This window comes from Colletotrichum acutatum (genome assembly GCF_030867785.1).
Source record: "Colletotrichum acutatum strain CBS 112980 chromosome Unknown BDZ83scaffold_12, whole genome shotgun sequence".
Lineage (NCBI taxonomy): Eukaryota > Fungi > Ascomycota > Sordariomycetes > Glomerellales > Glomerellaceae > Colletotrichum > Colletotrichum acutatum.
Genome location: NW_026849006.1, coordinates 22,624 through 35,289, shown reverse-complemented (window position 1 = coordinate 35,289; position 12,666 = coordinate 22,624). Strand labels below are relative to the sequence as shown.

Genomic DNA, 12,666 nt, shown 5'->3' with positions numbered 1-12,666 from the left:
GATACCTAGGCGAAGAAGTGCCCAGGTGCCTCCCGGAAGTCGGAAAGAGCGGATGTTTCCGGCTACCCCGGGCCGGGGGGCACTCGACTCCATCAACGGTCAAGGACAGGAACCGAGAGCTTGCTACCCCCTTTTTCTGGTTGTGCCAAAATCTCTCTCTGGTTTACTCCGTAGTGTAGAGTAGAGGCCAGGGACCTTGCGCGGTGGGGATCGTGACCGAGTCGTGGGCTGGACTCGCGAAGTTGGCCTTTTGGCGGTCTGGTCTCTGCTTAGGTCTACGTGATCCATCTTGAGAGCAAGATGTTCTACGGAACATTATCCTTACGTAACCATACATGGTAGAGTCTGGAGCAACTCGGGAAGAAAGCTCGCAGCTGACGACGTACATAGAGCACAGAGTCGGGAAAAAGGGGGCGCGATGATCTTTGAATGGGCTGGACTAAGTGATTTGCGGATGAGGGGAGGGGAAAAAAGGTCAAGCTTTTGGGATCGTTGACATTGATCTGCTAGGCCACAATTTTGAAAGGTAGAACTCCATGTTCATCATTTCATATTTCTACAAAAGTACAGTTCTCGCGACCATGTGGGAAGATGTGACACGATTAACGCACCAGACCGTAGTGGAAGGAGAAGAGCAAATCATTTACTCAAAGAGGTTCCAGCCCAAGTCGAGTATGGAAACTTCATCTCTTGACTCTTTCTCCCGGTACCATTTCGACTTGGCGCTGAGAGTCGATGGCTCTGATGGGAAATTCGGAAGATTCTGGTGAGATTAGACAGTCTTGACTGAACGCACTCTGGGAAATAGATCTGCATAATGTTTCCTCGGGTTGGCTTGTATGGGTTGTCAAGGTTCGCCAGACACGTTGCACGCATTGTGCAGAGACCGGGATGTTGTGTTGTCGACCATTGACCGACTTGCCAGCACTTTGCTTCTTTGGCGAGTCTTAGGCCTCCCGGCCTCCGGGGGTGAATACGAGAGGGTGGTGGGGATCGCGAGACCCCGCCCGAAAAGAGTCTGGTTCAGCTCGGCATTGTGTCTGGCGGGGGGATGAGGCGGAGATGGGTGAGTGAGAGAGATTTCAGCGCAAAGGGGGGCGCCAGGCCAAGGCTTGAGAGTCGAGCAGAAGCTTGCCAAGCTGGCTGCCAGGCTGGGCCGTTGAGCTGGAAAGCAAAAGCGAAAAAAAGGGGTTGCGGGAAATGGGATCCGCAACTGACGACGGGGTGCTTTTTTTGTGCAGTGATTTTGCCCTTCACAATTAAGCGTGATTAAACATTTTAGACTTGTGCAGGAGTGCTACCTTATCTGACCACGTGCTGACGTAGGTGCTCCGTACAATACCGTCGCTACTTGAGGCTTGTCCACGGTTTGTCGGATTGTTCCTGTTCCTTCGCAGCAAAAGGCCCTTCTTTATTTTCAGATTTTGGCAGTCTCCGTTTATGTCGAAAGGAACAGAAGGAGGCTGCGCACGTGCTTGATGACCGTCCAAGTCACCGGGGCGCTCGCTCGCGCGCGGTGAAGAGTGTTTGTGCGATGGCTGAGCTTGATGATGGCGTTCCTGGGCTTAGGAAGACTATAGATTTGTTCTAACGGGCATCGACGATTCGACATAGATACCCGCATGCAGTGTATAAAACATGATGCGCACTCTGTATCCGTAGCCTCGTTGAAAATTCCGTATCCCGATATGCGCTCTCAATTCTGTGTTTCCGTACGGATACATGCGCAGAGAACCGTTCGATGATAACAAGCCCCCCGGCCGTTGGAGACCCACCCCGCGTGGTAAGAAACTTGGAACAACCAGAGACAGACTGCGGCAGACCAAAAGCAGTTGTTAGCAGACCAGGTGCCTGGTTGAGAGGTGAACGGTGTGTTTCGACTACCTTTCGCTGGCGAGGCTTTTTTTTTAGTGCTTCAGATAGTCTAGTGACTTCAGAGTCTAGTTCGAGTCTCGCGCCAGTCTGTCTGAGTGGTCGGTGACCCAGGTGGCCTAGAAAGTAGGCCGTCGGGTTATTTTCTGCCTCCGGACGGGCCTTGCATCTGGCAGATGCAGGTACGAATCATCGGGCCAAACTATGCCTGACTGGAGAAGTATGCACACCTCAAGGCTCACTTGCATGCCACCTGGAGCATCTCGTGACCATTATCTCTCTCGGTGAGGCGCCGTCGATTTTCTGTAGCAGACTGTAAGATTGCTTCCTCGAGAAGCCGTGATTTCAAGAAACGAAGGGTGTAAATGATCCATCAAGAGACATCAAATTTGCCGCCGAAGCGCGCCGGGCGATCAGCCATGAACACGAGGTTCAGAATCCATGGGATGGCGGGGTGCATTCACATCCGCGAGAAGCTGGGATTGGCTGATAGCCTGGTGTATCTGTACATACGTAGTGCATCGTACTCAGGAGTCCGTGGTGGGTGGTTCATCGGAATTATCGCGCTTGGAGATTGAAGAAGACTATGGATTGACCAAGTCAGACGAAACGGCGTTCTCGGCCACTCGAAGAGTCGAATCTCATCTTATTTTTCTTTCCTAATTCGTACGGATCATCATCATCGCAATCAGCGTAGGGCGGAAGAGTTGTACGGAAGTTAGGAGGCCCGGGCGACGGTTTGTGTGTTCTTCGACCGTCCATGCAGGAGAAGAGGGAACCCTTGTTGGAAGGGTCCCCCTTCTTAACGATACGAAAATAAACTGTCATCAAGATTATTAGCCCGATACCAATGAGAGGGCGAGAGACTCGAGAGTGAGCATTGACCTTGCTGCTTGATGGACAGCGTCAGGTCTGAGGTCACCGGTGCCAGGAAACGACGGGCGGCGCGACGGTAAGGTGTACAAACTAGTGCAAGTGCTGTGTGACTGATGGTGAGGTGAGGTGTGTTCCTGGATAACTGGATGGACCGGGGGCTAGCGTAAACAGTAAACAAGCTTGGCATGGGCGCAAAAAAAGAAGGTTCCCTGGCTGGAAAAAGGAGGAGCCTGGAGAGTCGAGAGTCAAGAGTGGGAGGTTCATCTCATTTTCTGGGTCTGGTGCTTGGGAAGTGTCTAATGTCGCTTAGCTAATTTCCCGGACGCACCACTCGCTCCTCCCCCCTTCTCAAGTTTCTCCTCCAGCTGGGAGGCAACTGCAGCTTACAAGGTCCAACTCGCTCCTTCCCCCCGCCGCACCCGCCGATCCCTCCCCAATCAGCCATCTCAGTGGACTGCGCACCTCGGGTACCTTGCAGCTCCGCCTCTGTTAGCTTCTACTATGCAGTATTCGGTACTCAGTAAGGTACCTTACGGTCTGCCTGCATCCTTACATCCAAAACCCGTTTTATTCCATTGTGTGTTTTTCGTATGGAGTATGTGGGAAGGAAAGAAAGAAAGAAAGAGAGAGATGATGGTGTGGTAGTGTAGGTACCTTACTCACCTCGCGCTCACCGTCGACCGTTCCTTCTTCGTTGCTTCTTCTGGCCCTCCGCCGCTGGTTGATGCAAGACTCAAGAGAGCCCAGCCCAGGCTGGATTCCTTCTCGAACCACACACTCTCAGTCACTCACAAACGTCGAGCTCAATTTCACCACACCATGTCTCTCAATCCCCTCCAAGCCCAGACTCTCTCATGAATTCGGTTGGACCGGTGGCCAAGTCCCCTTGACCACGCTTTTACTCGCTCATTTGCTGTCGTGTCCGCCTCTGGACTGGATCTGCTTGGCCTTCCCGCCTTGCGGTCTCCCAAGAGCCCAAAACGATAACCCCCCAACTATGCTTAACCGGGATGGCCATTTCGCCTCCCTTTTCCTTGCACTGTCAGTCTGACAGTCATTCATGACGAGCAGTGGCCAAGGTGCTTCTGGTCATCTCATTGACTCGAATACAAGCCCAGTCAAGATTGCCAGCCCGTATCCTTTCTTCAAGCCCCTGACCGAAGCCCTCTCTCTGGATGGCAAATGTCTCCGTTGTGATCCTCAACCGACAGCGTCCCTTTGCTTTTCCCGAATCCCATGGTCCCGATAATCCCCAGACACTCCACCAGAAGTCTGGGACTCTCTGAAGCTGAGATTCGTTTCTGGCTCCTACACAGTGGTACCTCTCCACCTCCTTGTCCCTCAACTTTTCTGTTGTGACTTGCTGCCGAGGACAGGGGCTTGTTTGCTGTCGATTTGCTGCTTGTGTCCGTAAGGAACACAAGAAACCCCTCAGTTTGAGGTGAGGTGGTGTTGCCCTTACACCTTGCCCAATGCTTCTTTTTATCCCGCTGCCATCTACAGTTCGTGATTACCAACCAATGGCTCCCTGACTTCCATGGTAAACAAGTGTCCCCAGCATCATGGAATACACAAGTCGAACACACACACAGTCTTTCCTCCTCCCTCCTCTGCAAGACTGCCAACCTAACCAATGACCCAATGCCATCCAATGTAAGGTCATTGGACGCTAGCCTGCCCGCACTTTGGCCCATTCATCCATCTGGAAGTGGGCACACACACACCGTTCGCGCACACACCCCGGCCCAGGGCCCCCGGGGACATGCTAGACTTCTCATGGTCGTACCCATGAAAGTACGGATACTAGCCTTCTACCTAATCTAACCACCATCACAATAATAACATCCCAGTCCCGCCAGTTTTCTTTCCTCCTCTTTCTCTTTCCCTTTTCCTTTCCTTACGAAAACACCGTCAAATGAGTTGATGCCGTCAACGTAGTTTCGTCGTCCCTTTCGTCTCTACACGCGCAAACCTTCACTACCGCTTCACTCTTTTAGCGGGCACTCGCTTCCCAAAGTCGATAATACTCAATTCCCCTACTCAAGAAAAAAAGGCAACTTAATTCACCATGAAGGGCTCCATCCTCGCAGTCGCTGCCGCGACCGTCACCGGTGTCACCGCCGCTGCTCACCGTCACGCCCACGCCGACCTCTTCAAGAGAGGCGCTGACCAGGCCTCCGTCTGTGTTCCCGGCTGCACCACCATCTACACCACCATCTACGGCGAGCCTACGCGTACGTCTCTCTCTTTCACCCTCCTCCATTACTCAGAATCAACCTTGCTCTGTAGCATTCAGAGTCTTGGGGGATCCGAGGTGAATAAAGCTTGTATCAATCAACTGTGCTGACTTGACGATCAACAGTGGTTCCTAACCCCCCCAGCAAGCCCAGCAGCAAGTCCGTCGCCAGCGCCCTTCCCTCGGCGCCTGCGACCACCAAGGCCGCGGAGAAGCCCACGTCCACCGCAAAGCCCGTGGTGCCCGTCCCGACTCCGGTCCCTGAGCTCTGCCCTACCCCGGGTACCTACACTTTCCCGGCCACGACTATCACCGTGAACCAGACCACCACCGTCTGCGCTCCTGAGACCACCAAGGTTCCTGCCGGTGTCCACACCATCGGTGGTGTCACCACCGTTGTCGTCGATGCCACCACCGTCGTCTGCCCGTACGCCACTGAGAAGACCAAGGATGGTGTTGTCACCAGCGTCATCGAGACCACCACCTACGTTTGCCCTACCCCTGGCACTTACACCATTGCTCCCACCACCACGACCGTGACTGCCCCGACCACCTGCGTCTACCCCGTCGTCACCGAGATCGTCCCCGGTACCTACGTTCGCCCTCCCGTCGTGACCACCATCACCGAGACCAGCGTCGTCGTTGTCTGCCCCTTCACCAGCCAGAACCCTGAGCCCACCAGCAGCTCCGTCCCGGTTGTTGTCCCTGCTCCCGCGCCCACCACCGAGGCCCCCAAGCCTGCTCCTACCACCGAGGCTGCCAAGCCCACCACCCAGGCTCCCGCTCCCGTTCCCACGACCTCCGCCGTCGCCACCCCCGAGCCTGTTCCCACCACGGCCAAGACTTCCTCTGCTGCCGCTCCTTCCTCCTCTGCCCCCGCCACCGGCGGTGGCCTTGGAGGAAACAACGGCGACCACTGGGCCATTACCTACACTCCCTTCTCTGAGGATGCCTCTGGATCCTGCAAGACCGCCGACCAGGTCGATGCCGACATCTCCACCATCAAGAACTCCGGCTTCCGCACCGTCCGTGTCTACTCCACCGACTGCAGCACCCTCGAGAACGTCGGCGCCGCCTGCAAGAAGTACGGCCTCCAGATGATCATTGGTATCTTTGTCAAGGAGTCTTGCGACCCCAACTCCGCCGACGTCAAGAACCAGGTTGACGCCATTACCGCCTGGAAGCAGTGGGGCATGGTCGAGCTCGTCGTCATCGGTAACGAGGTCATCTTCCAGGGCCGCTGCTCCGCCAGCTCCCTGAAGCAGCTCATCGTCTCCACCAAGGCTGCCATCACCGCCGCCGGCTACTCTGGTCCCTACACCACCGCCGAGACCGTCGGTGTCTGGCAGCAGTCTGATGTCATCTCCGAGATCTGCGACGTTATCGACGTCGTCGGAGGTCAGATCCACCCCTACTTCAACGCCGAGACCGCCGCCACCGACGCCGGTACTTTCGTCAAGGGCCAGATTGAGCTCCTCGAGAGCTCCCAGATCTGCGGTACCAAGCCCGCCTACAACCTCGAGTGCGGATGGCCTTCCGGTGGTAACTGCAACGGCAAGGCCTGCCCCGGTACCTCTGAGCAGGCCACCGCCATTGCTTCCATCAATGAGCTCGCCGGTGGAAAGACCGTCTTCTTCTCTTTCCACAACGACGAGTGGAAGGACCCCGGCACCTGCGGTTGCGAGCGCACCTGGGGCTGCGGTGACCTCTTCTCCGCTTAAAGAGAATTAGCATCACGAGACCAGGAACAAGAAAGGGAAATCGAAGACAACAAATGGATAGCCCCCCCAATTATTTTCTAATTCAACGTTCGGCATTTGAACATACAAAGAGACCAATCCCTCTTCCCTCCGACGTTGCCTTGAGGTGTACCCATGAGTCCAGATAAAAAAGACAAAAGAAAACCCCCCTTCTTTTCCGACGAAAACGATTTGCAACGTTTCCCTTTCAAGTGTACAATGACAATTGGATACCCCCAACAGTAGAGGACTTCAAGTGAACCTTTCCTCCCTACGGTTTCGAAAATCTACATCTATATACATATTGCCTCTAGTTTAATCATCTCTGTATACATATGTACGTGTATGCCTACTTTCGATTCACGTATGGGAAGATAGGCCAAGTTGTCCGAACACGTGTTTGTATAAATGAATACCTTGATATATCTTCAGAGCACCTTCATTAATGTATTGCCCAAGACGGCCCCTTGAGTAGTTGAATCGATATGTGAACCTCTCGAACCGTACCGCATTCGACGCAAACTCAGACTCAGGTCTCATTCACACGATGAGTTATTGTGCAGAATCAAGAACAAAAGTCTACGACTGCCATATCCATTACACATCCCCATCTCTCTGGCTTGCTTTGAGGGTTTTATCGACCGACCATCAGTACCAATGTTCAAAAGGCAAAGGCAAAAACTACATCTGTACCATGACGTTACAGTTGACCTCTCGCCCCCCCTGATCTTGATCTCATGTTCTCGTCCGAACTGTTGGCCCGTGAAGTGAACTCGAGCTGGAACGTTTCGCATACCTCACGTGCCTACGTAATGTTTGGTCCAACAACGAGAAATGAGATGAGGGGGAGAGAAAAAGATAAAACCCAACCATAAAGGAGCAATAACGCATATATACACACACAAGGCAAGGTCATGAAAAGTGGTATTTCGTCAACGTCTTTATCGGGATATATTCCGCCCACCCTCCGCCGCATCGCCCCTCCAAGTGGACTAATGCCAACCCTCCCCCCTTCCTGGCCTTTCATGAACCCAGCTTCTAGTAAACAGACCAAGCCTTAAAAATACCAACTCAAAAAATGAAGCCAAAATGCTGAAAAATTCAGGTTCCGAGGTTCTCATCCATCATGTCAAGAGAAGATGTAATGTGTATCCGCGTGTCCCGCCGTGCCAAAAAAAAGTAATGCATCCAGGAAACTGATATCAGTTTCCGTACACCCGAGTAAAATACCAACACGTCCGTGGTGAGAATACCGCGGACTAGAAAAAGAACCAATAAAGCCAGCAGACACCGACCGATGCCTTGCGTCCTTTACCTTCCACACCGCCCTTCCGTTACGTCGTTAAAGCCCCCCTCCATGCAGTATGAACAGTGAATACGCTGTGCTGATTGCCAAAATATGTAGAAAGGAAATGAAGATGATGCTTGTAGAAGTCTCGGACCCGGGAATGTTTTCCTGACCGTCTTTTCCCAAGGCCAGCGCACTAAGGCACTGGCACTGTCTATATGTCGAACACACACACACACACACACATCGAGTGTGGACAAGTCGAAGGTTCGAAAGCCAAGGTAGAGCTTGTGGGTAAACGCCAAATCGACCAATGTTGCCACGACGCTGCGGCCAAAACAACGCCGAAACGCCGATGACAGGTAGATCAATACATCCCTGACGCAGCCAACGTTGGTAGATGTAGCTGACGACAGTGGGTGTATTATGTCCTTTCCTTTCAGAAAGGCTCCAAGTCATCAAAGAGGTCGTACCCTCTTTCCCGCTGAGCCGACAGTTTGGATTGAACCATCTCTGCATCAGATAGTATTCCACTCTGGCTAGGCCTCCACCAAGGGTCCCTAGCCGCCGCTTGATGTGCATACCCAAAATCGGAGCTGGACGCTATATCGCAACGCTCCAGTTGTACCAGCCCTCCACGAGTGCGGTCCATGCAGAGAATATTGAGGTCCTGACCGTCGTTGGTGAACTCAACGCCTCCAATCTCCCCAAAGATATCAAATGTCTGCTTGTGGGCTAGACTTTGAATGTCGATGATGTTGACGTAGTCAGCTTCCTCGGCCGCCACGAGAACTTGAGGGCCGCTGCCGGTAGGTGAGAACCTCAGGCTGCGGACACCTGCCATCTCGGAACGAATTGTGGTGAGTGGCTTGCTGGTACCGTCCGAGTTGGTCCACATTCGAGCGTCCCAGAGTTTCACGCTCATGTCCTGGAAACCGGTTGCAACGGTCCAGCCATTGTCTGACCAGTCGCATGCGAACCCAAAGTCACGGTGGCCTCCCAACTCTTGCAATATTTCACCGGTGTCTGCGTTTGCAATCAGGACATTGTAGTTATCACCGACCATTACGCGCAAACGACGATCGGCGGACAGAGCGGAACAGTTGATGGGACAGCCGTATTGCGTATCCAGAACAAACTTCTCGGTGGCCACATCCATGACACGGAAACCTTGGTCATTGGAAGCGAAGGCGGCCAGCGGTGAGGATGAGTTTCTGGAAGTGTGGATCTGCAAATGGTTGGTTATGCCACTCACGTGGCTGGTGATTTGTCCTTCGGCGTACTTCTTGTCCTGGCTGTAAATGTTTCGCATACAATACTCTCCGTTGAAAGTACCTGCAATCAAGATGCCACAGTTGGCGTCCAAAGTTGAAATCTGGACACCCATCATGTCGTTGAGGTCCATGGCCACTTCACTTTCGCCAGATACGGGGTTGATCCGGTGAACGGCTCGCTGGCCTGGGTAGAACGCATGGCTGCGCCCAGCACATGCTAGGATATTGCGCAGCTGGAAATGAGCCAGGTGAACGTTTTGACGGATGTCCATGCGACGAAACCTGAAGAAATCCTCGGTATTTCGTATAATCCTGTCTGGTAGATGGGGCTTTGATGTTCGTGTTAGTTACAGTTCTGTATTCGTCTTGTTCCATGAGGCAACTTACAGCCCATATGTCCGAATCTGTCCTGTTGGTGTAGTTCTTGTAGTCCAGGCATCTCCGCTCTCGAGCATTTTTGCGTGTCACCCCCAAGGCCTCCCAGTCGATGCCCTGCGCGTCGTATGCATCGCCCTCCAAGTCCGAGTATCGTACACGCGTGACATCCCGCGAGACCTGTGCATTGATCTGACGAATTCCAGGACTAGGCCCTCGGGACTGGAATCCGTTACGCCAGGCCCATCCCTTGAGGAAATCGGTCAGACCAGGATTTTCAGGGCCGAGGGTGCTTGGGTTGGGATTGCTGAGGGCCGGCGGACCTGCATTTTCCCATGCTATTTCGTCCTCGTTGGCAACCACTGCTTGAAACTGCTGGAGCTGCTCGGCTACAGGTGGATAGAAGACATCATCATCGTCGTCATCATCCATGGCTCCAGCATGAAGCATAGGATGGAAAGGAGTCGTATCAAGCGGGGTGGGATGATGAGCTCCTATCGGATCAAGGTATGCATTACCGGCCGCAATTGATACGTTCCAGTAGTTGACCATATGAGCAGGCGGCCCCGTTGAGGTGTGTTGCTCGTGTGGCGAAAGTGCGGGTTGCTCGAAGTGATGATTCCCTGAGAATGATTGAGGGGGGTCCAACTCGGGCTCGTTGTCGGACATGGGAGACAGAAGACTGGTGACTGTCATGACATGATCTAAGGGTGCACCTCCATCGCTGTCGCTCATGTCTAGGTCGTCGTCGTCATCATCCTCCGCATCGTCGTCGTCGTCATCGTCGTAGTCTTCGTAATCGTCGTAGTCGTCGTGTATAAATGAGCCGGGCTCGTGGTAGTAGGATGAGGGTATCACGGGGAAAGTTTGGCTGTAAGAAGAGTACGCTGCTTGGCCATGTGTCGGCGGGTCGTGAGGCTGTTGTTGCTGCTGCTGGCTGTGTTCGCGGTGGAGGTGGTATTGTGGTTGTTGATCGGAGTAATTATCGACTGGAGGCGGGGCGGACCCGATGGCTTGGTGATGGTTTGAGGAAACGGATGTCGCCTGAGCCTGAGAAGGCTGGGAAGCCGTTTCTGAGGTTCTCGGTCGCATTGTGGTCTCTTCAAGTGTATGCCGTAGCCAGTTCAGGCCGATCGAAGAACATCGAGGGTTGCTGCACAAGGGAGAGAAACACCCGTGGTCGGGTCGGATAGATGCGTCCTCTCTTGTGGTTGCTGTTGCGGCTGCGAATGGAAGATGACGGTCGTCTCCCTCCAGAGCCGACACCTCTGTGGACAAGGCAGCAGTCAGTGTTGCCAGTCAGACGTCCGACTTGAGCAAAGTCCGTCTCTTGTTCCTTCTCCTTCCAAACCAAACACAATTGGTCCCAACCGGCGCCGATGCAGGAAGGGTGTGCAACGTCTCTACTGAAGGCGGTGACAGTAGACAGCAGAGCTCGAGGAAGTGGTGGCAGACGCCAGTGAGCAAGGTGAGCAGCGTGCGAGCGACGTGCAAAGAATCAGAGTGATCGTTGCGGAGGTTGTCGGCGGTAGTATGAAGGGGCGGTGTTGGAAGATGAGGGCGCTGATGGCGGCCGTTTGGTGCGGATGCTGAGCTGGGAATGCGGTCAGGCGGAGAGGCAGCAAGATCGAGTCCACCTACGCAGTGGTGTTGTAGCAGGGCGGGAGCGGGACTGGAACCCGAGCGGGATGTCTTTTGTCTGGGATTCCAATGGTAGCGACAAGGGAGGACAACTCCGACGGGCAGTGGGTAAGGTACTCCCCAAGGTACTGCGGAAAGTAAAGTAAGGTACCTTACTGTGTATGACTGTGTATGGGAGCCTCGGGTGGGTGTTGGCGGCGTAGCGCTGGTGTTGGCAAGCAGCTCGTAGAACCAAAAAAAAAAAAAGGACAATACCAGCACGCAGTAGAAAATCAAAAATAAAAATAAAAAAAATAAGATCAAAAGGCGCGCCGGTAGGTAGGTACTTGCCTAACTTTCTCAGATCTCAGCCGGGACCAGACAAGCAGCAGCGCAAGGCGGCGAGTTGGTTGAGTCGCAACTGAACCCCCTTGGGGCAGGCACCACGGCATCACCTTAGGTGTCTACACTCGACGCTTACCTCAAGGCATGTCAAGTCTGGTACTTGCTCGCCACGGAAAGATACCTTGTCTTACATGGTTCATGACCCACACCAAAAGTACTCGCGGTTAAATCAAAGTCGATAATCCTTCGGCCTTTCATCCTCGGGGTGCTGTGACAGGGTCTGATCCCTCAGCTACCGCCTTCGGATGCCAACTTTTACCTTCCAATCCATTACTCCGTCGCAAGCACAAGTTCAATTGCAGATGCTGCATGAGGAGAACCACCCACACACTTCATGGCCAAAACCTGGCACATTTACCTTCACCTCGAGGGAAGGTATTTACAGTGTGCGGACCTGCTCTGTTCCGACCACACAGAAAACAAAGTATGGCGGCCATTGTTCTCCAGAATCTATGCGGTTTGCTACTTTACCTCAATGGCTTCATTCCTGAGACGACATCCACAGAGCTGCACTAGAATTGAATTGCCAACAATAGCTCAGCCACATCAGTCGAGTGGCATTCTAAGGAACCACAAGCGAGACACTGTATTGTGATTGAACTGGATTGCTGAAGCCCTTCATACGTCTGCGCCGGAGCAAAAGAGCAATGGCGAGCGATATCTCCACACACCGATGCCGGGGGTGCACACCCACTCTGACCAGCCAACCTCGCAGACTCGTCCTGCCGACGTGGACCCCAGACCTAGTCCCAGTTCCAGTCTTGTCTTTGGGAGGTCACTCGACCTCGAGCTGTGCGGCGTGCCTTTCGTCTTCACCTCTTTGTAAAGGACGAGGTGGGAGCGAACCGCTGAGAAAAAGGAAAAGGGGCGCTCGGTCTGGAAAGCGCCTGGGCATGAGCTGCCTCGCAGTGTGCGGCGAGCTATGCTATGGGACGCCACTTCCCAATATCGTATGCATGGCTGACTCTGACGAGAGAATGG

At 53.6% G+C, this 12,666-nt stretch overlaps 2 protein-coding genes across 2 annotated transcripts; one reads left to right on the top strand and one right to left on the bottom strand.

Annotated features, from left to right (window-relative positions):
* Positions 1 to 4,629: 4,629 nt before the first annotated feature.
* On the top strand, positions 4,630 to 6,988 carry BDZ83DRAFT_47444 (glycoside hydrolase superfamily). Its single transcript, XM_060503277.1, has 2 exons — positions 4,630 to 4,982; positions 5,111 to 6,988. The coding sequence occupies exons 1-2, from the start codon at positions 4,817 to 4,819 to the stop codon at positions 6,703 to 6,705; spliced, it is 1,761 nt and encodes a 586-aa protein (XP_060369279.1). The 5' UTR covers positions 4,630 to 4,816; the 3' UTR covers positions 6,706 to 6,988.
* Positions 6,989 to 8,100: 1,112 nt separating this feature from the next.
* On the bottom strand, positions 8,101 to 11,009 carry BDZ83DRAFT_47501 (WD domain-containing protein). Its single transcript, XM_060503278.1, has 2 exons — positions 9,673 to 11,009; positions 8,101 to 9,614 (listed from the first exon to the last, which is right to left on the bottom strand). The coding sequence occupies exons 1-2, from the start codon at positions 10,750 to 10,752 to the stop codon at positions 8,451 to 8,453; spliced, it is 2,244 nt and encodes a 747-aa protein (XP_060369278.1). The 5' UTR covers positions 10,753 to 11,009; the 3' UTR covers positions 8,101 to 8,450.
* Positions 11,010 to 12,666: the final 1,657 nt, after the last annotated feature.